General features: G+C 35.1%; 10 protein-coding genes across 10 annotated transcripts; 4 read left to right on the top strand and 6 right to left on the bottom strand.

Moving 5' to 3' along the window:
* Positions 1 to 2,519: 2,519 nt before the first annotated feature.
* Positions 2,520 to 4,175, top strand: MONOS_14130 (uncharacterized protein; the record flags this gene model as incomplete). Its single annotated transcript, XM_067866906.1, has 1 exon — positions 2,520 to 4,175. One exon carries the CDS (start codon positions 2,520 to 2,522, stop codon positions 4,173 to 4,175), a length of 1,656 nt encoding a protein of 551 aa, XP_067722793.1.
* A 1,319-nt stretch (positions 4,176 to 5,494) lies between these two features.
* MONOS_14131 (uncharacterized protein) lies at positions 5,495 to 5,818 on the bottom strand (the record flags this gene model as incomplete). Its single annotated transcript, XM_067866907.1, has 1 exon — positions 5,495 to 5,818. One exon carries the CDS (start codon positions 5,816 to 5,818, stop codon positions 5,495 to 5,497), a length of 324 nt encoding a protein of 107 aa, XP_067722792.1.
* A 126-nt stretch (positions 5,819 to 5,944) lies between these two features.
* MONOS_14132 (uncharacterized protein) lies at positions 5,945 to 6,235 on the bottom strand (the record flags this gene model as incomplete). Its single annotated transcript, XM_067866908.1, has 1 exon — positions 5,945 to 6,235. The coding sequence occupies one exon, from the start codon at positions 6,233 to 6,235 to the stop codon at positions 5,945 to 5,947; it is 291 nt and encodes a 96-aa protein (XP_067722791.1).
* A 250-nt stretch (positions 6,236 to 6,485) lies between these two features.
* Positions 6,486 to 6,782, top strand: MONOS_14133 (uncharacterized protein; the record flags this gene model as incomplete). Its single annotated transcript, XM_067866909.1, has 1 exon — positions 6,486 to 6,782. The coding sequence occupies one exon, from the start codon at positions 6,486 to 6,488 to the stop codon at positions 6,780 to 6,782; it is 297 nt and encodes a 98-aa protein (XP_067722790.1).
* Positions 6,783 to 9,949: 3,167 nt separating this feature from the next.
* On the top strand, positions 9,950 to 10,478 carry MONOS_14134 (uncharacterized protein; the record flags this gene model as incomplete). Its single annotated transcript, XM_067866910.1, has 3 exons — positions 9,950 to 10,028; positions 10,099 to 10,386; positions 10,435 to 10,478. The coding sequence occupies 3 exons, from the start codon at positions 9,950 to 9,952 to the stop codon at positions 10,476 to 10,478; spliced, it is 411 nt and encodes a 136-aa protein (XP_067722789.1).
* A 1,816-nt stretch (positions 10,479 to 12,294) lies between these two features.
* Positions 12,295 to 12,941, bottom strand: MONOS_14135 (uncharacterized protein; the record flags this gene model as incomplete). The annotated part of the gene is made up of 2 exons (XM_067866911.1): positions 12,295 to 12,784; positions 12,841 to 12,941. The coding sequence occupies 2 exons, from the start codon at positions 12,939 to 12,941 to the stop codon at positions 12,295 to 12,297; spliced, it is 591 nt and encodes a 196-aa protein (XP_067722788.1).
* Positions 12,942 to 16,081: 3,140 nt separating this feature from the next.
* Positions 16,082 to 16,801, bottom strand: MONOS_14136 (uncharacterized protein). The gene has a single exon (XM_067866912.1). It carries the CDS (start codon positions 16,739 to 16,741, stop codon positions 16,361 to 16,363), a length of 381 nt encoding a protein of 126 aa, XP_067722787.1. The 5' UTR covers positions 16,742 to 16,801; the 3' UTR covers positions 16,082 to 16,360.
* Positions 16,802 to 19,844: 3,043 nt separating this feature from the next.
* Positions 19,845 to 20,144, top strand: MONOS_14137 (uncharacterized protein; the record flags this gene model as incomplete). The annotated part of the gene is made up of 1 exon (XM_067866913.1): positions 19,845 to 20,144. One exon carries the CDS (start codon positions 19,845 to 19,847, stop codon positions 20,142 to 20,144), a length of 300 nt encoding a protein of 99 aa, XP_067722786.1.
* A 618-nt stretch (positions 20,145 to 20,762) lies between these two features.
* On the bottom strand, positions 20,763 to 21,490 carry MONOS_14138 (uncharacterized protein; the record flags this gene model as incomplete). Its single annotated transcript, XM_067866914.1, has 2 exons — positions 20,763 to 20,914; positions 21,106 to 21,490. The coding sequence occupies 2 exons, from the start codon at positions 21,488 to 21,490 to the stop codon at positions 20,763 to 20,765; spliced, it is 537 nt and encodes a 178-aa protein (XP_067722785.1).
* Positions 21,491 to 21,858: 368 nt separating this feature from the next.
* Positions 21,859 to 24,205, bottom strand: MONOS_14139 (uncharacterized protein; the record flags this gene model as incomplete). Its single annotated transcript, XM_067866915.1, has 3 exons — positions 21,859 to 22,671; positions 22,943 to 23,380; positions 23,780 to 24,205. The coding sequence occupies 3 exons, from the start codon at positions 24,203 to 24,205 to the stop codon at positions 21,859 to 21,861; spliced, it is 1,677 nt and encodes a 558-aa protein (XP_067722784.1).
* Between the last annotated feature and the right edge of the window lie 565 nt (positions 24,206 to 24,770).

Below are 24,770 nucleotides of genomic sequence, written 5' to 3'. Positions count from 1 at the left end.
ACAGGTTGTATCATCCAACCAATCTGATTTATCAATTCCTTCTTCTTCTCTCACTTCTTCTTCTTCTTTCTCAAATTTTTCTCCTTCATCCATCACATCAATGCAGAATTTCCAAACTCAACAGCAACAACAACAGCAACAACCTTCTCTTCAAATTTCCACAAACTTATTCAAAGAAAGTGAATAAAATGATACTTTTTCATTTGCACATCATATCAATGATTTTTGCATTTCTTTTAAAGCTAATTCTTTATTTCACATAAATATAAAGGTATCAAAGAAACACATAAAGCATTCGATTTTTTCTTTTTTCATAACAAAACAATCAAAAATGCAAGATTTTTCATCATCTTTTTCTTCTTCATTATCTTCGAAAGTTAATTCAAGATCGTGCGTTTTCATGCTGCTTTCTTCTCAAAGAGGACTGAAAAACAATGGCAGTGTGTGCTCTCTTTCTGCCATTTGTCAATGCATGGCTTCTATTAATCTTGAATTTACAGACATTTCAAAAATGAACAGTATGAAAAAAACATTCATGCAGCTGTTTCATCTTCTTCGAATCTCTTCGTTTAATTTCAATGTGTGGGATGGAGGTCAAATAAATAAATTCAACGACACTTATCTTGGAGGGAAGAATCAACCAAAAGAATTGTCTGTTGTTTTTGAAAGACTTCTCAAAGTTCTTTCCAAAAATTGTAATGAAATTAACGATATGTTTTCTATCATTTCACAAAATGTTTTAATGTGTGTTCATTGTAATGATTACTCCATTTCAAGAAGGGATGATCAGTTTTTTGTTACAGTTAGAGGATCAGATGTTGTTTCTTGTCTTCAAGATTTATTAACTTGTAATTCATTTTTAGTTGAGAAAAGAGAAGGAGAGTGTGTATCATGTCACAAAGATAGACAATTTTTGAAATATGTTCGTTTTTTGTATTTTCCAAAAGTGTTAAGTGTTTTATTCAACGTTGGTATTTTTTCACTGTAATTGCTCCTCCTCTCACTATTCATTTTGTTGATTCAGGGTTAGGGCCTGAGGATTAAAAAATATTTGATCCAAAGGCTAACTCTGAAGATTCATTATTAACTTCTGGTTCTGATAATGATGTTATTGTTTATGAATTAGTTGGATGTGTTATTCATTCAAGTGTTCTTTATAAGCAAGTGCATTTTTTGGCCGTTGTGAAAATAGATGTTTCTAAACCTAGTTCCATTTTAAAGTTTATTGAGTGTAATGATCATATTGTTTCAGAAATTATTCCTGAAAAATGGAATGATTATTGGAATCATCTCGCTTTGGAAAATTTTCATCCTTCTATTTGTTTTTTCAAAAAAAAATGAAATATCATAATTCTTTTCATTTTTTTTTTTTGATTTTAATTATTGAGAATTTTCTTAATTGCAAAAAAACAAATTTAACTTCTCTATTCATTATTTTTCTTTTTTGTTTTTTTTCCAAATAATAATAATAAATCATTGTTTGAATATTTATTCAATGACTCTTATTTTGAAAAAATGATAATTCACAATCGAAAATTAATTCAACTCTGTGAATAATTGTTCATTATTTATTTTTCACTTGATTATAAACAATATAAGGTTATTTGTTGTTTTCAAAAAAACATTTCCTTCAAAGAGAACTAATATGAAAGAAAAATAGATTTTTAATGAATAAACTTTTTTAACTTAAAAAATCTATATCTCTGAAAAAAGAAAGAACAAATAAATAAATAATATCATATTTTTTCATTAATAAACATCGTTTGAAAACATTTAATAATAAAAAAATTAGTTAACCATTCTTTTTGAAAAGAAAAATATTTTATTGTTCTTTTTTTAAAAAAAATGAATTATTCAAAAATGTTCAGGAAAAATATATTTAACTCAAAAATTATGCAAATAGGATATTTTGTTGATATTTTTGTATATTTTCGAAGAACAATTTATCCTTTTCAAAAAAATTGATTGATCACAACAGCCCATTATTTTTTTTTCTTTTTCGATTTTTGATTTTTTTTATGATATCAAAAAAAATTACCCATATATCTTCTTTCGATGAATGAATTTTCCAATATAGTTCATTTTTTCACAATTCCATTGAGATAAAAAATTCGATCAAAACTCGAACGAAAGTATAATTTCGAAAAGGATCGCCCACATTTAAGTTTATTTTGTGCAAAATTTTTATAAATTAGTTTCAGTAAGTCTGAAAAACTTAAAAAGATTATGAAAATTTTATTTGTTGTTGAAATATGTGGTTTTGCGAGAATATTCATTTTAATGGATCTTTTATAAAAAAAATATTCATGTGACAAAAACACTTAAATAATAATGGATAGACAAATAGTTTTTTCATGAAACACATGTTTTAAACTTTTCAAAGTTTCAAAATTTATCTGTTACGATAATGAAGAAAAAGATCCGTAACTAATTATTCTTTTAAAATGATCTGTTACATAAATTGATAAACTCATTCGTGAGCAACAAACAAATATCATTTGATCTTAATTTCAAACAAAATGAATGTCAGTGGTGGCACTTTGACTTTTAAAAGGGATGATAGAGGAAGAACAGAGGCAATGCGATGGATCATTGAAAAAAAGGCAGATCCTCCAGTTGAAATTCGGCACAGCACAACAATTCGTGATCATGATGGCTGGACGTTGGCCATGCATTGGATAAAAAATGTCAAGAAAGAGCCACCAGAATGGATGAGACATGACGCAGCAATTTGCGATAATGGAGGAAATTCAATGTCGATGCTTTGGATCGGGTTTGTCCATTTGGAACCACCTGAATGGATGAGACATGACGCTGCACTTGCATGCAAGGAGGGACAGACAATTGCCATTAGATGGATTTATTGGGTTAAAACAGAACCACCAAAATGGATGAGACATGACAATGAACTTGCTGATAAAGATGGATGGACAATGGCTATGTACTGGATTCAATTTGTGAAGACAGAACCACCAGAATGGATGAGACATAACGTTACACTTAAAGATAAAAAAGGATGGACAATGGCCATGTGGTGGATTCAAGGAATCCAAACAGAACCGCCAGAATGGATGAGACATGATGTTGAACTTGCCAATAACAACGGAGAAACAATGTCCATGCGTTGGATAAAGGAAGTGAAGACAGAACCACCAGAATGGATGAGACATAACGTTACACTTAAAGATAAAAAAGGATGGACAATGGCTATGGTGTGGATAGCTCATGTTAAATCTGAACCACCACAGTGGATGAGACATGATGCTGAACTTGTTAATAATGAAGGATTTTCAATGGCAATGCTGTGGATTGTTAACGATAAGACAGAACCACCAGAATGGATGAGACATTCCATAACATTTGCGGACAATGAAGGTCGTACAATGGCCATGCTGTGGATTCAGTTTGTTCAAACAGAACCACCTTTATCAATAAGGCATGAAATTACGTACAAAAACAACAATGGTGAAACAATGGCAATGAAGTGGATTCGATTTGTGAAGACAGAGCCGCCGGAATGGATGAGACATTCCATAACATTTGCGGACAACGAAGGTCGGACAATGGCCATGCTGTGGATTCAGTTTATTCAAACAGAACCACCAGAGTGGATGAGACATGATATAAAACTTGCCAATAAGAACGGAGAAACAATGGCAATTATGTGGATAAAAAATGTCAAAACAGAACCAAAAGGATGGATGAGGCACATCATGACACTAAAAGATAAGAACGGATGGACAATGGCAGATCATTGGGGAAAAAACGTCAAGAGTTCACTACCGATATACATGAGACATAAAATTGCATACGCTGATGAAAATGGAAGAACAGAAGCAATGCGTTGGATTGTGGAGAAAAAAACAGAGCCACCTGTAAAAATCAGGCACGATACAATACTTTCAGATAATAACGGGCAAACGATGGCTATGCTGTGGATATTTTGGTTGAAATCGGAGCCACCAGAATGGATGAGACACAGCATTACACTTTCTGACAAGAATGGAAGAACAATGGCCATGCACTGGATAAAACAAGTTAAAACAGAGCCACCAGACTGGATGAGACACGACAAAATGCTTTGCAATAAGAGTGGGTGGACAATGGCTAAACTCTGGGAATTCTTTGTTCAAACAGATCCACCAGAATGGATGAAAACAGACGATTTATCATAATTATTTCCTTTCAAAAATTGAAACTGTCCGACCTATTCATCAAATTTCATTTTAACTTATGAGAGCTTGAATGAAATCATTCCAACAAACAAATTCTTTTTTTTCATGAAAAAGAGAGAAAATGTTTTTTTGTTTGTGATATTTGTGTATATTCATTGCGAAATCCGTTGATATATATAAACATTTATATATCTGGAGTTTCTTTATTTTTGTATCTCCTCTTTCGCTATTATCGAATTTTTTTATTGTTGTTGTGAAGTGATGATGGAGTTAAACACTTCGTTCTTTTGTTCTTTTATTGACAATCTTTTTAGACCAGTCACTTGTTTTTTCATCTGGTAATTTTCAATCCACTCTCACTTCGGTTTCTCTTTCCAATAAACTGTGCAATCAAATGCTATTGCTCTTTTTGTTCTTGAGTTTTTGCTCTTTGTGTGCTTGTTGACAATTTTGTTGTAAAAACAAGCTGAATGAGCTATTAACTTCACAATAAAGTTATTGTTATTGAATTTCGGATAAAACTCAATTTATTTTTTGGGATTCTGATCTCAAACCTCCGACAAACTCTCTCTTCACAAAATTTCCCTGCGGTGGATGTGGGCACTGAAACTCAAAGAAAGAAACCTGGAAGAATGAACTTATTCGATTTGGACAGCCATTTCATAAAGTGGTGTGAATGGGAAAATTCAAATAGTGGAAATAAATATGGCGGTGCACTTTTTGTTGAATGTGTAAATGCCGATCTCACCATCACTTCTTGTTCATTCAACTATTATTTAACAACTCATTATGATGGAGCGTTATTCTGTCAAAATTTGTTGAAAATCTCTCTCACAAAATCCAATTTCTCGAGCTGTTCAGCTGCTCATGGAGGAGCAGTCACATCATTGTATCCACTATCAAATTCTGCTTGTGTGTTCTCAGAAAACAGAGCGGAAAGATGCAAAATAACAAGTCGGTGTGGAACTGGTTGGTTTTTTGCCCTAAAAACAATTTTTCACAAATGGTCAATTCCTGTTTTCCAAATGCAAATGAATCTCAAATTCAGGTGGCGATTCTGCTGGTTCTCTCACATTCAATTGGCCTCCACAAAATAAACCAAATCAATTTTTGGTTAATGATTGCCAATTTGTCAATAATGAATTGACTGCTTCATCAACTTCCTATGGTGGCGCTGCGTTGTGTTGTACAAGAACATATGATTGGATGAATGGTGTGAAATTCATCACATTCTGTTTCTTCGATGGCAACACTGCAACAAATGGCAGAGGGAATGATGTGTTCTTCTGCGGAAGCAGCATCACTCAATCCCCATTCAATCAGTGAGGGTCAACAACAGAATCAAAAAGAGTGCATAATAATGGACAAGCTGACAATGAAACTTTCAACAGTCGGCCTCGTCTCATCAACCAGAACAAAATCGTTGCCAGCAATGGAAGTGATGTCGATGCCTGTGGCAAAACACAGCAAAGCCCATGTGCCACTGTGGAGTATGCTCTCGGATGCGTTGCTCCCTTCAGCGATGCCTCCCTCTCCCTTCTCGTCTCCACTTTCACTCCCACAAAGACTCTCACATTTCGTGCTCCAAATACAAAAATCACAGGAAATGGCACAACTGCCACCACCATCGCCTCCAGTGGCATTCCCCAACCACAAAACTCACATTCACAGTCATCGCAATCAACATCATCATATTCATCATTTTCATCATTTTCATCTGCATCTTCTTCACCAGATCCATCTTCCACTTCTGCCCTCTTCCAACAGATTCAGGGCTTCCTCACATTCTCTGCACTCTCCATCGCCCACAACTCCACAAACCTCGTCACCCCCATCCTCTTCCACCTCTCCGATAACTCCCCGTCCCTCAACCTCAACACAACCACCATCACCGGAACAACCTCCATAACAATAAAAACTCCCCTCTTCTTCCTCACTGCTGGCTCCCTCTCCCTCAACCACACAGCAATCACCAGTCTCACCCTCAACAGCCAAAGCATCTTCCACCTCACCTCCCTCACAAATCCACTCACCCTCAACTCCTCCAACATCACCGACATCACCTCCACTGCCACCCCCACCAGTTGTGTCCTCTCCTCTGCCACCTCCCCTGCCCTCTCCATCTCCCTCGCCAACTGCACCATCACCAACATCAACTCAGCTCCACAAAACCAACAGACAGCCACCAATGGCGGGTGCATCTCATTCTCCTCATCTTCCACTGCCAACACATTTTCTGCGAGTGATTCCACCTTCTCCACCTGCTCTTTGAGTGAGGATACAAGTTCTGGAGTAAGAAGCGGTGCTCTTATGATCAAGTACAAGGATGATTCACAAGTGTCATCCACAACCTTTTCCATCACCAAAATCGTGTTTTCAGCCAACAAGGCTTGTGTTGGAAGAGATGTGTATTTTGTGTGTGAATCCCTTGTAGCTTCTGTGAAGGAGCCCTTGTTCACTTTCATGAGAAGCATCTCTTCAAAAGACAACTCGGCTGTTGGACATGACAGAACAGAAGCATTTGGAATGTCTATATGCTTATATTTCTCAACGGGCATTCATCTGACAATGAATGCGTGGATAGTCATCTTGGCATCAAGGAAGTGAATTGTCGGCTATCAAAGATGTCCTGCAAGGGCACACGCAATGCGATGGGTTTTCTGAAGAAGGTGCAGATCATAAGGCAGAAATCATTTCATCAGCTGACAAATTGAGAATTAAAGCGCAAATGAAGGCAAAGTCGAAGAAAGTTGGGGAGATGGCACACAAAATAGAATAAAACATCTCATTCGTGCATATGATGAAATCAACATTGCTTGTTAGGCATTTATTCTCTTCTTTCATAGAATTTTCCATCAAATATGCCTTTTCAAATAAATAAGTTTCCCACATCGTTTCATCTTTGATTGCTTGTTGAAGGCTCGTTACAATGTAAAAATCTGAAGAAGAGCATCATTTCAATCATTTATTCCGTTCAAGAATTGCTTCGATAATATTCTCTTTTCATCTGAACCTCTTTCATCTACTAAATAAAAAAGGTAAAGTCGTCCACCCTTTTTGATTGCAAGTCTGCTGCTCCGCTTTTCTTGATTCGAAATCATATCTATTGTAGTTTTATTTCAGATGATCTTTCCTTCTTTTTTAATGATTCATCTCACTTCGCATTGAATCATACTTTTGACATTCAAATATTCAAGCTGTTCAATCAGCAATTTTTGACAAATTCAACTGAAATTTGTTTCATTAGCATTTCTTCTTTTCGGCTTATCAATCGCTAAGTAATCCTTCTTTTCATTTTCCTTTTACAATTCAGATGAAAAAAGACATCTGCATAAATTCATTTTTTTCAATGAGACTTGTGAAGAAGTTAAGAATGCTTTGCATGATGTTGTTGGCTGGCAAAAAATATCGTATTTGATAAATTGACTTCAGAAGGAATTGAAAATTGTAACACCAAATTTTATGTGGATAAACTGCGATTCATGAATTAAGCTGTATATCCACAAGTCATTGGCTGACTTTGAATTGTTGCTCCGGCTTTTCATTTTGAAAAGAAAACCCCTACATTTTCAAATTCTTCTTCTTCATCTTCTTGTTATCACCCAAATCAGAATTCAATCGTTCTCTTTCTTCTTTGCACCTCTCATCTCCTCAACTTCTCATTTGTTCTTCTTCTCATTTTGTTTTCTTCCTCCAATAAATCTCTTTCGAAGTCACTTCTGTTTCCATTCTTTTCCGATTCTCTGATCGCTTCACTCACCGCGCACAGCCCATTCGCAATGATCTCTTCCAAATGTCTTCCATTGAGCCATCTATTTTCACAAAAAAATACCCTCAAATAAATTAACAATATCAAGCATGTGTGGCCGAGGCGCTTCTGATGACGTCTCGCTCAATTCCATCATTTTGAAGAAACCTAAATAAATCAACACAAAAAAATAGAAAAAAATATTGCAATCATCAATTATGAAACAAGTGAAATAATACATTCTATTTATCAGCGTCACACAACCTCAAAACAGTACTTTCCGCTTTTTGACGTTTATTCAAGCTATTTTTCAACAAATTGCAAAGTCAATCATGCGATGAAAAACATCATTCAAAAAGGACTATCAGTGATTTTTCATCCTTCTCTTCTTCATCAACAATCATCTTTCCAATTTTTCTACTCAGTGAAGGATTGACAAAACGACCAATCCTTGCTCCATTCAGCTCTTTGCAACAGTTCATATGCTTTAACAGCAAAATAGAATTTTCCATTTTCGTTTTTCTTTTCTCCATTTGAAATTATCCATTTTCGTTTTGTCAAGCATTTCATTCATCAGAACAGACAAAAATTGTTCTTTTTTTTCCATTTTGCCCGTTGTCCCATGCATTTCTTCCATTTCCTGTTTCTGTTCTTTCTCGTCCGTGTGCCAGCACATTTATCTATTCAACAAAAAAATAAAGAAAGAAAGAAAAATTATCCAATCATTTCGAATTCAAGGGAAGCAATGTTTCCAAACCGGTTAGTGCTTTCAATGCTCCCTTCTCTTGCATTTTAACAAATCCACAGAAATACAGAAGCCATCCCTAATTTTCCATTCAAATTCAACAAGAACATCTTTCAAAGGCTTCAACAACAAAAATATAGAAAACGCAAAATAATCATGAAAATTGTTGTGCCCACTCTGTCAAACTGAATAAGAACATTTTTGGCAAGATATTTCACTGAAAAATACAATGATTTAACTATTCAAGTTTATTGTTATGGATGATCTGATCGAGTCGTTTTCTTTGAACGAAATTAACCATTGGAAAGATGAGAGATTATTAGATAATATTTTTTGCGGAATAGTCGATATAATTTTGAGAGGCTGCACGAGACAGCGACTTCAAGGCATCGATGATGGAATTGGAGGAGACATTTTTTATGAAAAGCATCATTGAATGAAATTCAACATTTTTTAAAAATCAAAATATTCGCATGTGTGCGTTTTTTTATCGTTCCTGTTTGTTGAGAAGATGCTTTTATAAACCATCTTTTCAGAGTCCAAGAATCTGATAAATTAAATAAATGGCCATTCCTTTTCTTTTCTGAGGAGATCATAAGAAGAGAGCTATGCTGAGAGACAATCAGCAGATGTGAATTGCAAATTTTTGTATTCAGTTGGGAGAGGGGAAGAAAACATATTCGATTTCAAAGCATTTTGATGAGAGCGAAATGGAATGACAACAATTGAACAGCATTTGAAAAGAATAAATCCGGAGATATTTTTTTCTTTGGAGAAAAAAGTGGATGGCAACATCAAAAGCAGAATATTTGTGTGAGAAAAAAGGAAGACGGAGAAAGAAGCACTGAGAAACAATGGAAAAGGAGATTGGCTGCTTCATTGATTGAACAATCCTCTGCATTTGTGATAGGGAGGGTGTATGTGTTCTTTTGAGGAATTTTTATAATCAACGGAAAACTAATTATTTTTATGTATTTTTTAAATCATTTTTCCATTCCAGCAAACAGCATTTTTTATGTTGAGCGTCATTCCTGGTGACAATCCATTTCAAGTTGCATTTTTTGCGGATTATATGGTTTCTTCTTCTCCTCCTCCAATCTCTTCATTGACGAGATTTTAAAAATTTGACTGATGGAAAGAACTCCTTCTTCGTATTTGAGAATTTGTTGTTTAAATAACCATAAAATTCTCATGATGCAACATAAAATAAATCTTCCTTCTCTTGCTGCAGTTGTCTGTTATGAAATTCGAATCTGTTCATTATGCCTGCATTTTCTTCAAATGTGTCTTGCTCGCCTTTGTCGCCCAGCTTATCCAAAGAGCATCATCGAACTCATTTCATTCCATTTCTCTCTCAGATGTCCCTTCTTCTTTTTCTTCTTTCGTTTTTTTTTCATATTTGTTGATTCAAGAAACTAATTTTACGAAAGCAGTCATTGCGTTGAACTCTGATCATTCAGCATTAACTTCATCATCATCTTCTTCTTCTCCTTCTCCTTCTCCTTCTCCTTCTTCTCCTCCTCCTCCTTCCCCTTCTTCTTTCCATTCTTCTTCTTCTTCTTCTTCACCTTCTTCATCTTCTTCACCTTCATCACCTTCTTCACCTTCATCACCTTCTTCACCTTCTTCACCTTCATCACCTTCTTCACCTTCATCACCTTCTTCACCTTCTTCACCTTCTTCACCTTCTTCACCTTCATCATCTTCCTCATTTCTCGGTTTGCAAACATAAAATTCGCCTTCTCACAATTCACTTGCTTTTTTAGCTACAAGCATGCCTGTTATGAACTGCATGGCGAAAAACACGTAAAATCTTCTTCAGTCAGATATTTCTTCTTCTTCTTCTTCTTCTTCTTCTTCTTCTTCTTCTTCTTCTTCTTCTTCTTCGTCTGCCCATTCTTTCTCTTCTTCATTAGCAACAATTGATTCGAAAAGTTCTTCTCCTTTTTCTTTTTTTTTTCAACGTTATCATTATCATCTTCTATGATATTTCCTCTAACTTTGATTTGAATCAAGAAATGACCCCTCCGATGTGTTTGTGCACATTAATCAAAAAAGTGTTCAGTTGGAATTTTTATTAATTTAACTTTTCTTTCCTTCCTGCCACAGCCTGTCATTAAATGAACCTTCTTATCAATTTTCATTCACAATTCTGTTGATGAAATGTATTTTTGGAAAAGTTTTTTAATTTCTTTCAAATCATGTTCTTCTTCAGCACATTCTTCGAAAAGCATATAAAATCTTTCTATTTTCATTTCATTCAACTCCCCTTGAATTCATCATCAGGACTCATCTTTCATTTCTATTCAGAAGCACAGATAATTATTTATTCTAACACAGAATGCCAACTGAAGTTATATGAAAATGAGAGTTCTATATTTAACCAAGATAAGCTGATCAGAAGGCACGAAATCAACAAGAAAATTGATTCTGATATTTTTATTTGAAAGTTGAAAGAAACACAGATTTAAAAGAAAGAACTTTGAAACAATTTTTGCTTGAACGGCTGGTTTCAAAAATAGCCTTCGGAAGGTTGCACAATGGCACTTTCATTCAAATGGACTTGAGGAAGTTGAAATGAGAAAGAAAAGCAATTAAGAGGAAAAGCAATCTATTAGAAATGACAGATTCAATCGGATTATTCCGCGAAGCAGGAGCATACATAGCTGACAGACTGGTTGAAATAAACAAAACAAAAGAAATGGACACTTTTGAAGAGATTTCTGATGAAATTGAAAAAATTCCTTTTTTAGGAAAGGAAAATGGCTGATTTGTGAAATCAAAAAGAGTTATAAATTCGTTTGATGAAAAAGGGTAATCAGAAGGAGAAATGTTGAAGATATATTTTTATCTGAGCGGAAGTCAATATTTTTGAAAGTAACACGAGTGATGGCATGAGATATTATTAGCAAAATCTATGAAAGCTCACGATTCTTCAATAACATGGAAAATTAACAATAATTAACAAAAGAAATCATTGGAGGGGATAAATGAGAAATAGAATAAGAAGATGAGAAAGTCGAAGAACAAGAAGAAGCAGAGGAAGAAGAAGAAGAAGAGGAAGAGGAAGAGGACGAGGAAGAAGAAGGGGAAGAGGAGGAGGAGGTAGAAGAAGAGGAAGAAGAAGAAATCGAATTTAAAAAGGAAAAAAAAAGTTACCTTCCAAGGTTGTTGATGATTCGCATTGTTCAGTTGCTCTTTTGCTCTGGCACCTTTCTTCTCCGTTATTATTTGACCGTAATAGTCGAGTCCATCTTTCATTTAAATTTTCTTTCATTTTTTTTCTCATTTTTATTTTGTTTCGTTTGTTTCCGTTAAAAAATATTGAAGGTTGATATCCTCTCGCTGAAGAGGAGGGTAACAATATTGATAGAAAAGAAGATGAGTAGGGGGCCTCTTGCAGCAAAGGAGTTAAAATGGACGAAAATTTTGATGATTGAAAGGAAGATGTCTCAGGAAGGATTTCTGCGGAAGATTGATTTGATATAGCTGGTGGTTTGTTGTGCAACAGGATATACATAAATCTTGAGTTGCAAAATTAGGGGAAATGGAAGAAGAGTTAATGTTTTGCTTTCTCTTTCTTTCAGAAGACGATGAATATGGAATTGCTTTCTTTGCTGTATTTTTTAGGTTGCTTGTGATAATTCTGAAGAAGGAAATTGTTCTGTTGTTTCTATAGTCACATTTCTTGCTTTTCTTGTTTTTGCTGCTTTTGCTGCTTTTGCTGCTTTTGCTTCTTTAATTTCTTCATCTGTAGATGTTGAATTCTCACCATTTGAAAAGAGCAATGGTATTGGCATTGTCAACTGAGACGATGACAGTTCAGTTTTCAATATCATTTTACGATCTGTTTGAAAAGATGATTTTGGAGGATTAATCTCAGCTGTCAAATTATTCAGCTGAAACAAATTCTTCGAAATAGGCGGAGGAGTTGTTGATGTTGTTGTTATTGATGTTGATGGTTGTGACTGAGTTGATGATGCCTGGTGTTCTTGTGACTTTGCTGTTGAAAATGGCTCTTTGCGCTGAGGTGATTGAGTCCTTCGACAAATATCTGGCGGCTTCCGCTCCATCAGGAAAGTTGGCACAGGAATCCATTCAGAGCTGGAAAGAGATCTTACAGAAGAATCACAGATGTTTTTGACTTAGCCAATTCCTTCACGAGAACAAACAAATGCTGCGCGCGAATACACATCATGCAATAATACCATATCGTTGATGTGTTTTGAATGCCTTTCATAAGTCCAATATTCTTTTCGAAGTTCAATAACATCCGACTTTCGATAGATCCTTCCATATTATTTTTCTTGTTTTGTAGCATGTGAAAGTGAGAAATCAAAGAATGAAAATCTTCAAAATGAAAATTCTCAGTGGGAGTGAAATTCAATGTTGCCAGTATTCTGAGCTGTTATTTAATTCGATGGTGCGACTCTTTGCATTGCTTCATCAAACTGAACTCCGAATTTCACAAACAGAACCCGAGTTCTCTTTTTTGTTTCACTCGCTTAAAAATCTAATTTTCTTTTTCCTTTCTCTTTGGATTTGATGTTATAAACTTTTGTCTTTGAATATTGATTTGACGATTGGTAAACTGAATAATTATCTGTGATCTGATCTGAATTATCGTTCATTTCAATAAAAGGAGAAAATACATCAAAGCGGCACGCTATCCACATTTGCAAACGTATTGGACTGATATGAATTGGACAAAAAGAGTTTAAGGGATGATTTTGAATGTTTTTCTTATTTTTCTTTTGTGACTATTGCAAGATCAATATCGCTGTTCATAGTCATTATAGAGTTTCGTTTCGAACCATAGAGCTTGAAAGAATGAAAAAATCCTCAATTTTTTTTTCATTGTGAGCTACTTTTCATCCTTCGAATTGTTTTAGAGTTTTCGTTCACTCAGGGCTAAATAACTTTGAAACTACAACTGTATTTCATTCTCTGATGGATTGCTTTAAAAACCTTAGCACTCCTAATTATTTTTGACGATTATCTTGTGCATTGATGTTTTTCTTTTGATTGTTCATTAAAAAATAAATTTGTTTCCTTTCCTTCATTCTTTTCCAATCATTTGCAGTGCATTTTGATTTATAACTTTGTTTTTTCGTATATATTCTTGTAAGATGTGCCTGTTTCTGATATTGTTGAAAAAGGAAAAATCAATATGGACCTTTGTATTATCATTTAAAAAAAGAAAAAAAGAAAAGAAAAAGAAAAAGAAAGAAAAAAAAGAAAAAGAAAAAGAAAAGAAAAAGAAAAGAAAAAGAAAAATATATATGTAACAATAAAACCTTTGTTTTTTTCTTTGTAAGACTTTCAAACGTCAAGCTTCGCCGTTGATGTCGTCCAACGATTTATTTGGTACAATCGAATCAGAGATCATCTTTGTAGTGCTTGCTTCTTCGGATCAGGAGAAACTGCTATGAAAGACAAAAATGCATGAACTGTTACCAACTTTTAAAAGTTATTCATCACAATCATCCATGTTTCCTGCTTTTGCTCGTTCTTTGATCTTCCACATCGCCTCAGGTTTCTCCACAGTAACCGATGCTCCCTTCGCCCAATCATCTGTGTGCCGTCCAAGTGGATACAGGAACTCCATAGAACAGTAGCGGATGGAGCAGCAGTATATTTGCGCTTGCACGAGAGATCACATATGAATATACAGAATAATCCAGTATCCCTTCGAAGTTCTTCTTCAATCAATCCACTTCCATTCCCGCATCCACATCTCGATGCATCAGTGAGTTAAATCATGCATGTTCACATCAAACTCGCGCAAATGTGCCTCTCTCACTTTATTCGCAACAACTTTCTCTGATGGAACTTCTTCAGCTTTTCTTCAAAAACAAAAGATTGTTTTGTTTTCGTCTGCAACGAAAAGCTCTGTCTTTTCCGTCTGTCGCTTAACAAAATATTCATCGGCTTCCTTTGCCCTCACTTTGTTCATATTCATCTCTCCATTTTTCATCTTTGCATCTGTTGTCAAACCTAGCAATTCAACTTCTTCTTTGAGCTTCTGGAATCTGTCTTTCACATCCTGCAAAATGAAATGAATCGCAAGGTTGTTTTTTTAAAAATTGTGACTCATTTTGCTCAATCCACAGCAATTCAGTTGTTGTCATCCCTGCGCTCTCCAGCCACCTGCATCAACTCGAAGCTCACAACTGAACACGTTGCTCTTCCCGTAATTCAATTTGGTATGCCCATATCTCTTCTCGAACACTTCAGAATGCTCAAAGGCCTTTCCCAATTCTGGCTCCAAGTTATCGCACACTTCTTCGTTGGCAAAGCCCACATCCAAAGTGCTGTGTCGCTCAATTAGAGCGCTATATGCCAAATCCTCTCAAAGAATTCATTCTGAGCGTTTTTATCTTTTTCCTTCACCACATCAACCCCTGGATCCATCCGTATCACCATCATCTCCGCCAATCAGCTATTGTTGAGCACTTCGATCTTGACTTATCCTTGCTTTTGAAATTGGTTAATCATCAACTCAACCTGAAAATAAGACGGGTGTGTCTTTTTTTGAATGGAATATCCTCATCAGGTCCAAAAGCCCTGGGAATGAGCACAATAGAACATTTATAACAAACCGATGCAGTTCAAGCTTCTATCGATCCATGGAATTCATTTTCAGAAATCCCTATGGAGTGAGTACTTTAAGTATAAGATTGTTTTTCCACTTCCAGATGTTTATATTCAAAGCAAACTTTGAAGCCATTCCCGCACAACAACCAATTGTTGAATGCTTGAAAAATTCTTTTGCAAAATGTCATCTAACATATGCTCCAACACATCTTTTTGAGAAGTTTAATCCATCTGTCCAAATAATAGCGGCCCTTGTCTCCATTCAGTTTATTCTCTATTGAATTGTTTTCCCTCTGCTTTTTGATGAGTGTTTCCAGCTTTTATTCTTTAACTGTGGTATTCTCCTGACTTTTCAGTTGTTCACACAAAATTGCATAATACAGGCACTCTATGGATTTGCCTGCAGAACTCCAAGTACTTCATTGAGTTCCTTTTCATTCTTCTCCACTGCTTCCTTTTTGTGAATGAATCATCATCAATTCTTGCATGATTCTCTTTATACTAAACCTATTTATCAAGGGAAAGATCATAATAAACATACAATGTTAACTGTGGATGTCAATAATAGCAAATGAAAAGTTCAGGTACATCACTTTCATTATATTATGATTTTTCGAATTAACAAAAAAATTCAACTTATTTTCTGTGAATAGCAAATAATCTTTATTTCTGTTTTTGATTATTTCGATTGAGAAAACGACTTTTTAACTTCTCGCTTTTCAATCTCGATTTGCAATTTCATTAAAACGAGATTTTGATTCGTCATGTAAGAAATTCAGCGTTCTTTTTAAAGTATTCAAAAAAATAAATTTATTCTTCAATTTTCGAGAGTTCTTTTATTTATTTTTTTTATTTTTTTCACATTTATTTTCTACTGGAACAACAATAATCAAATGAGATTCATTAAACAATTATTCTTTAACATTTCAATGCAGAATGCTCAAAATGTTGATATAAAAGGATGAATGAACTCTATTCTTTCAATAAAATATATTAAAATTTTCAACAAAAAAATAAAGAATAAAAAATCTCGATAAATAAATGAGGCCAAAGAGGAAAAACAATGTCTGGCCAAATAATAAGAAAAATCTCATATTAACACAAATGCACCGCGCCGCAAATGATTGGTGGCCCATACTTCTTAACTATCATGTATACAACGTTAAGAAGAGGTGGAACAACTTCGCGGCATTTGTGGGCCCAGGTTGGGTGTTTGTCGCATTGTGACCATAAGAAGTTTGTTATTTGCTTGTTTGTTTTTCCATATGCATATTCAATTGCTTTTCCTACTAGCCACTTGCATAATCCACAAACTATTGGAATTCCATCTTCGTCGAGTTCTTCGTCATCTTCCAAATCTTCGAATTCAGAATCATCAATTTCGTATGATTCATAATCCGGGAACTCATCTTCTTCATAGTACTCGGTGTATGCAAAAGCCTTTGATATGATAGAAATAAGTAATAAAGTGAACATCACTTTGAATTCTTTCTTATAGGATCTATTACATAAATTTTAAGCAATTCCGTTTCCCATTATCTTGAATAAATTGAAATTTCCTTTTTTTTTTCTCTTTTATATTTATTGTTTCAAAAAAACAATGGAATAATCAAATTTAATTCTTCAGAAGTTTAAGCAAGAATAATTTTTTATTTTTTCCTGTTGTATTATTCGCATTTGAATCAAATAAATAAAAATAAATAAATAAATAAATAAATAAATAAATAAATAAATAAATAAATAAATAAATAAATAAATAAAAAACCTGTTCAAAATCAATTGAGCATTATTTTGTTTAAAATTTTATTGAAATTTTCAAAAAAAACAAAGAAAAATTGTTGAAAGATTAATAAATCAATGCGATTGTTAATCGAATCGTGTTTTGACGTATCACTTCTAAAAAAGTTTTTACGAATAAAATGTTTCATCACCATCATCAAATACAATCATATTTTTCAATATTTGAAAAATTGAATGAAATGCATAAGTACTAATAAAGATGGAAGAGTCATATTTGTATAAATCAAACATTATATTTTGCAAACAAAAAGCACTTTTGAAAAGGTTGTCTTTATTTGATTATGCTTTGAATTTAATTTTTTTGTATTTGTCCAAATTTTTTTGAAAAGTTCCTTTTGTTTAATTTTCGAATGGAATGAAACTAACACATTTCGATCATATTTTTGTTTCCATTCACGAAATTTTACAAAAATGGTAATGATAGCATTATCAAGATATTGCTTTCATTATAGTGAAGTTTCGTGAGTGAGAGAAGAAATTTGATTGAAATATGAAATTTTTATTCTATTTGAAAATCAAGCAAAAGGAATTTTTCAAAAAAATAAAGACATTTTAAAAACTTTTGCGGAAATAAATTTATTACAATATTTGATTTATCAGCAAAGCTCATGATAGGACTTGAAAATATATTTCTCTTACAATAAAAACAATTTTTGAAAATATAAACATATTTATCTTCTGCCATTTCATGTTAATCAGTTGAATGAGATGTGCAATTGAGGAATCTTTCATCTTCGGATTCCTTGTCTGAAAGTGCTTTATTGAAAATTTCATCCACGATCAGTAAAGATTTAAACTTAATTTCAATTGTATTTATCTCCTCCATTTATTTATTTTTCTCCAACAAACTTTGATTCCTTTAACTTCTTCTTCATGATTCAAAGAGTGTTCGATTCAGTCCAATAAACCAAACAATCTTCCAGATTGTTATTCCTTCCTTTGTATTCAAGGAAAACCTTTCACAAATGAGGCCATAGACCTTCAATTATTTTTTCACAAGCACCAATGAGCATATTCACTTGATACATTTTGTGACACACTGTTTTATGAATGAAACAAATTGAATCAAAAAAAGTTGATGTTCTTTTCTCATCGTTAAGAATGGTTGTTCTTTTGAAAATGGGAATTGGATGAAATGAAAATAAGTGCTTGCAGAACAATGTGAAATAATAATACTTTCAGTTTCTTCGATTTCTGAAAAGAAATCCATAATTACATTCGTTCAAATAAACAAAATTAGTTTCTTTATTCTCCCTTTTTTTCTTTTTTGTCTTCTCCGCATTCATTCATCTATCTCCACAATTTATTTCTTCCCCGCTCAACACAATTGGATGAAGGCTGATAGCAAACATGTTCAAAAAATATCAATGCACAACTCTAAAGTCTCACCGTTGTTTTGTGAATATAAATTAAAAAATTATGAACATATGTTTTTTGGAATTATAACAAAAGAAAAAATAAAAAATTATTATTTAACATTTGTCAAAATTTTTTTGAAAAGTTCCTTTTGTTTTATTTTCAAATAAAACAAAATTTTATATTTCAATCAAATTTCTGTTCCCTCTTACGAAACTTTTCTTGTATGGAAATGATAACATTGTTTAGATTTTATTTTCATGATAGCGAAATTTGGTGAGTGGGAACAGAAATTTGATCGAAATATAAAATTTTTGTTTTATGTGAAAATAAAACAAAAGAAACTTTTCAAAAAAAATTTGACATTTATTGGACAGATTTCCTCTTCCAACTCATCACATATTACAGGAATGAAAACTTTTCCTTTTCAATGTTTCTATTGGTTTGTTATTTCTATTCTGGTGTAATATGGTAAATGAATAAGAAACTTGATTGAAATAAGAGAAGATGTTAACATTGGAAAAAATAAACAAAAAAGCTTTCATAAAAAAATAAAAATGTTTCCATTATGCAGTCTAAACAGGATATCATCACATCGAATATAATCAACATATGGGTGATTTTTTTTGATATCATAAAAAATTCCGACGTTTGATCATAAAAAATTTTCATTAAGGGTGGGGTTGATTGGAATAATGAAAGTGATGATCATTCAAATATATTGCTTTAAATATAATTATTATTAATTGTTAGTTGTTTTAAATTTGTTTACAATTGTTTTTATTTTATATTTTGAGAAATTGATATAATTTCTTCAAAAAATTTTCGATAATTTGATAAACATAATAAAACTTAAGTTAACTGATTTCAAAAACATGATAACAATAATTACAATAATGTAACATAACATTTTCAAATTAAAAATATGTTTCATAAAGTTGTTGCAAAGAAATTTTTATATAAATATTGAAGATCTTAAAATATTCGTTGAAATTTAACAATTCACATTAACATTAACGCAAAAATATAGCAGTATAACAAGATATTTATCAGATACACAACAATTTGTAGTTGACATTTGCTTGGAAATAAATAATACTTTAAAGAAGTTATTTTAATAAATTGATCAAAGTTTTTTAAAAAATTTACAAAGAAATAATGAATAAATGAAAATAAATACGAGAATTTCTGCTTTTTTCACTTAAAAAGCTCGTAACTTTTATGATCTCATCTTTCTCATCCTCTGTTCTTCTTTTTGGCATTGCCTCAGTTGCTTGGTGAGCATTTCATTCAACCCTTTTTCTGAATATATTTCTCTGTGCTATTTCTTCTTCTTCGAAAATCTCTTTTAAAGCTGTACAAATATGTGAATAAGTTTTTTTGCATTTTTCATCAGCCCTGCTTGGTTCAGTTTCGAACTTGAATGAGGATGCAAAAATCACTTCAGAAAGTGGAGATGATAATTTTCGTGCTGACAACAATCAGCTCTGAGAGGCTGGTGCTATGCGAGTTCGAAACACTGTGCAAAATTGCGAGCACAGTGTTTTCACAGATCAAGTGCACTGGGAGCAGCAGTATGGTGGAGTGCAACGGGCGTATGATTGGGGGTGGGGAGAAGGGGAGCGGAGACGGGGGATGTGTAAAGATCGCAGCGGTGCAAGAGGAGGTGACGAGGCCAGGCACAGACACATGGCTTGGGTTGCGTGGTGTTTGCCATCGATGAGCTCAGCGGATTCGTGCTGGCCACAGCCGGTCCCCACCTTACCCTCTCCATTTTCAATCCCTTATTCGCCTCCCACTCCTCCCACCGACACCGACCTCGATGTCGACTCCTCCCCTTAATCACATTCTTACACGCCTTCTAAATGTTCGTCGAGCAATACACCGGTACCTCTGCCTGCCAGTGCAGCTACCTGCTTGAGACTTGCATCTCCCTTTCCACTGTTGTACTCTGCATCTGCCGCTCAATAGAAAACTCCCTCTGGATCAGCCCACTCTTCCCTCTTTTCCCTCCTCGATGGATAACTAGCTGTGTCCTCCTTCCTCTTTTCCGCTGCTGACTAGCTCGTCCGCCTCATCAAACCCCTCAATTGTTCTTGCCGAGGCACACTTCGCCTCTCCAACATATCTGTCCAATCCCTCACCCCTCCCCTGCCCTGCTCATCATGCCCTCGCCACTTCCTCCCTCTTTCTATCCCATGCCAACCTCTCCACCCTCAGTGCTGCCTCGCCTGTGCTCCTATTCGACTATGACGTCAGCAACTAAGTTGAGCTTCTCATCACCACTATTTATCCACTGAATGATTCAGCGTGTTATTTTCATCTTTCTGTTTTAAATAAGTCAACAAGCTTCTTCAGCATGATGTTCTCCTTCTTCACTGCCGTCTCGCTCGACAAGCTCTGTTGGAGTGTGCATGTCGACAGCTTTTTGCTCACCTGCAATATCCTTTCCATTTGTATATTTTCCCTCATAGCCAGCTGCAACCTCATCTGCTTGATATGTCAGAGCACTCAATATTCCTTTGTTCAAATGAGGAGGCGGAGTCATCCTTCCAAACACCTCTTAGTGGCTCTTCAACTGTTGATTCACTCGGAGCTGCATTGAGAATCATCTCTCTCCTCTGCCTTTCGTATCGATGCTTTCAGGCTTTCGTGTTAAGGAAGAAACAGATGAAAAGACACACCTTGAAATCTGTCATTCTTAACTCTAAGAGAAAGAGAGATAAGAAGGGGATATTGGGGAATTGAAGAAGGGGAAGAAGGAGAAGGAGAAGATGAAGATGAATCGAGTTGCGAAGATAAAATAAGAGGATGGGGAAGAGAAAGTTGAAAAAGGGAATACGAAGAAGAGGAAGAGGAAGGATAAGAAGAAGAAAAAGAAGGCAAAGAAGGAGAAGGAGAAGGAGAAGGAGAAGAAGAAAGAGAAGAGGAAGTATTTGAAGAAGGTGAAGAAGGTGAAGACGATGAAGAAGAAGAACTTGGAGAAAAAAAAAGAAGAAGAAAAAGGAGAAGAAGAAGAAGGTGCATAGGGGAGTATGGAAGAAGTTGTTGAGAAGAGAGCAGAGGCATTGAATTGAGCTTGAGTGGAAAGAGGAGGAGGAGAAATATTCACTGGAGGTTGAAGAAGAGCATCATCAGCTGCATTTATTGTGTGCGTATCACATTCTGTTCTTCAATACTTTCTGTTGAAGAATATGAAGAAGATGATGATGACGAAGAAGGAGAAGATGAAGGCAACGTTTGTGGTTAATTTCAACATTACTTGCTTCTGTGTTTGTATTTAGCTTATTTCTGGATTTATCATCCTCTTCTTCTTTTCTTTCTCTTTCCATCCTCTCTTTTCCTTTTCCATTCTTTCCTTCTTCCTTCTCTTCTTCTCTCTCATCCTCCTTGCCCAGATCTCAGCCTCTCTGTCCTCCAGTGCCTTCATTCCTTTCTCAGTGAACCTCAGCTCCTGCGGACATTTCAGTATGCGAGCCAAAATTCTCCCTTCTCCGTCGCACAAGCTTCTCTATGTCCCATCCATCAACAGGCAGTAGCAACACGCTGTCTTCCATCGTGCTTCTCTGCCCGCAAGTCTCAGCATAGCCGACCCAGTGGTGGAGAAAAGAAGGAAATGTGGGGCAGGGCGAACAAGGTGGTTCTTGAGAAACAGAAGAAGAGGAAGAGGAAGAAAACAAAGAAGAAGAATATGTAACTGCGTATGAATGCGCAGAAGATGTCGAAATAGTCAGTCGAGTCTTTGCTGAAGAAGACGAAAGAGATGAGTTTCGCTTCTGACTTACTGTTAACTTCTTCTGTCTTTTGATTTCAGAAGCATTTTGCGAGAGAGTCGAGAGTAAATATGTAATAGAGATCGGTTTGAGTGTGTGGCTGCTGTGCTTCTTGTGTGTCTGTGCAAGTGGCTGGCGGGGATGAAAAAATTGTTTGATAACAGATGTATTTCGAGAGGTTGATGAAGAAGATGAAATAGAAGAAAATGAAGAAGAAGGTGATGATGATGAAGCAGTTGGGACAGCTGTTGAGGAAGGAGATAAGGAAGTTGTTGATGAGCTGGGTTTTGAATGAGATGACTTTGAGGAACGAGAATGTGAGTGAGGCCTTGAAAAAGAAGAAGAAGCAGATGTGCTTGGAAATGGCAAATAAGGCTGCGAAACTTCAGCTTCACCACTATTAGCAGAAGAAATTAAAGAAGGAGAAGAAGAAGAAGAAGCTTCTTTCACGCTTTTTTTGATGTGCTTGCAAATTTTCTTTGTATTTCACAAGACATTCATCAAATAGCATGCTTTTCTGCAAAGGAGCAGAAGAAGAAGCGAAATAATCTCTCAAATTAAACATCGAAAAACGCCTTCGCATTTTCGCTTCGCTTTTGCTCCGAATGTTTTTGTTCTATTTAAATGCAATTTTCTTCTTGTTCTTCTTTTTCTTCTTCTTTTGTTGTTCTTTTGAAGAAGATAAGTTTTCAGAAATACTATCTTTTCCTTCTTCTGCAGATGAAAATGTGCTTTTATTGGGAAAAACATCTCCAAAGCTTCCAAATTGAACAGCCTGCCTGTCTAAATATAGATCGTCTCGAATCGACAGTGTCTTCATTATCCATACAACAAAATGCGATTCTGTATTCTCCTTCATCCGCACCTTCCTCTGCTTTGCTCCACTTTTAAAGTTTGATTCGCTTCTTTCAATCTTCTTCTTCTTCAGATACGAGGCAAATGCCTCCTGCTTCTTCTCAGCCTGCTCCAGCGCCTTCTTCTGCTCGTCTTCGAGCTTTTCCTGATCTTTCTCCGAGTTTTCCTTCTCTTCCTCCAGCTGCTCCTTTGTATCCTTCTCTGCCTCATTCTTCTGCATCTTCTCCATCTTCTGCTGCATCGCTTTCTTTAATTCAACTCGTTCGATACAGCTCGGAATAGCCAACAATTTTGGATCAGGAAAGCACAATGACGAAGAATAAACGGGATGCTAAATTTGATTGGTGAAAGTCGGGGTATTTGTGAAAGAAGGAGATATAGATAACTTTGAAAAAGGAGATGAAAGTGATGATGTTTAAGGAGGTAAAGCATTGACAATTTGATTGTTATCAGATGGAATATGTGAGGATAGAGAAGAAGGTTATGATGATGATAAGGAGGAGGAGGAAGGAGAAGAAGAGAAGGATGCTGATCTAGTTGATTGGAGCGTTGACTGAAGAGTTTGATTTGGTCCAATTGACGTTGCGTTCGTGGCATTTTGCTGAAAAAAAGGCAAGTTTTTCATTCTTTCTGCTTCTCTTTCTCTTTCTTCTCTCAGCTTCTTTTCTTTTATTCGCCTCAATCTTTCGTCAAATTTCATTCTCGCCTTCGTTTATTGCTCCTTTCACACCATCCCATTTTTCACTTCCTCCTCTTCTACCACTCTCACCACATCCACATCTTTCTCTTTCTCCTCAAACCACTTGCCATCTGCAGGCGCAATATCACCAGCTGAAATCAGAGTCAGTATCCTTTCAGGTGTCAGTGATGAGCATAGCGAAAGAGAATCTGTGTTCTTCTTCTCCTCTTTCCTCCTCTTTATCCCTTCCAGCGTAGCAAGAAGGCTGCTTCGTGGAGCCTTTGTGTGTTTGCTGGCACTTTGTGGAGAAATCAATGAAGAAATCTGAGGGGAAGATGAAGAAGATGCCTGTGATTGAGAAATAGATGGGCTTAATGCTTTGTTTGCAGTTGTGTTTTTTGACCCGAAGTAATAATATTCGTCTTTTTGGAACAGAACCATGTCATCTTTGCTGCATTTCTTCCTTTTCGCTGTCATTTTGGATTCATTCTTTGGATCGCGGAAAAACGTCTTGCTGCTCTATGAAGAAGAAGACGATGATGATGAAATTACTGAAGAAATGTCACGAGCATGTCTTCTTTTCTTCGAAGCTGATTTTGATGCTTCAGACTATATCCCGTTCAGTTCGCTTTTCCATCTCTCTTTTTCCTCTTTGTCTTCCATACAAAAATGCTCATTTAATCTTATGTTTGACTTCATTGCATTCACACCTGTCACTTCTGCTTCCCGCATTTATGTAATTAAACTCAAAATCTCTTCATCTGCCACAACTTTTCCAGCCAGTTGCCATTCTTAGAAGAATAAATAACAAAAGATGTTCTACTTTTATCTTATATCTCCAAATGGACCATTCTATCGACTTTGCTTTTGGAAATACCATCTTTCTCTGTCTATAAAGAACCCTCGTGTTCAACTCTATTTCCTATTTCTCTTTCTCTCTCAATTGGCGATGTCAATTTCCCTTCTATGTTATCTCCGCTGAACAAGATTTCGTTCTTCTCTCTCATCCTCCATTTTGTTGCAGTTCTCATTGTCTTCATCT

The sequence above is a fragment of the Monocercomonoides exilis genome (genome assembly GCF_001643675.1).
Source record: "Monocercomonoides exilis strain PA203 chromosome Unknown scaffold40-978991, whole genome shotgun sequence".
NCBI classification, from domain to species: domain Eukaryota; phylum Preaxostyla; order Oxymonadida; family Polymastigidae; genus Monocercomonoides; species Monocercomonoides exilis.
This window is presented reverse-complemented; position numbering and strand designations above follow the sequence as displayed.

Bases quoted from the DNA above. Each gene is read 5' to 3' on its own strand.
- MONOS_14136 (XM_067866912.1), bottom strand. From the start codon at position 16,741: ATGTTCACTTTATTACTTATTTCTATCATATCAAAGGCTTTTGCATAC.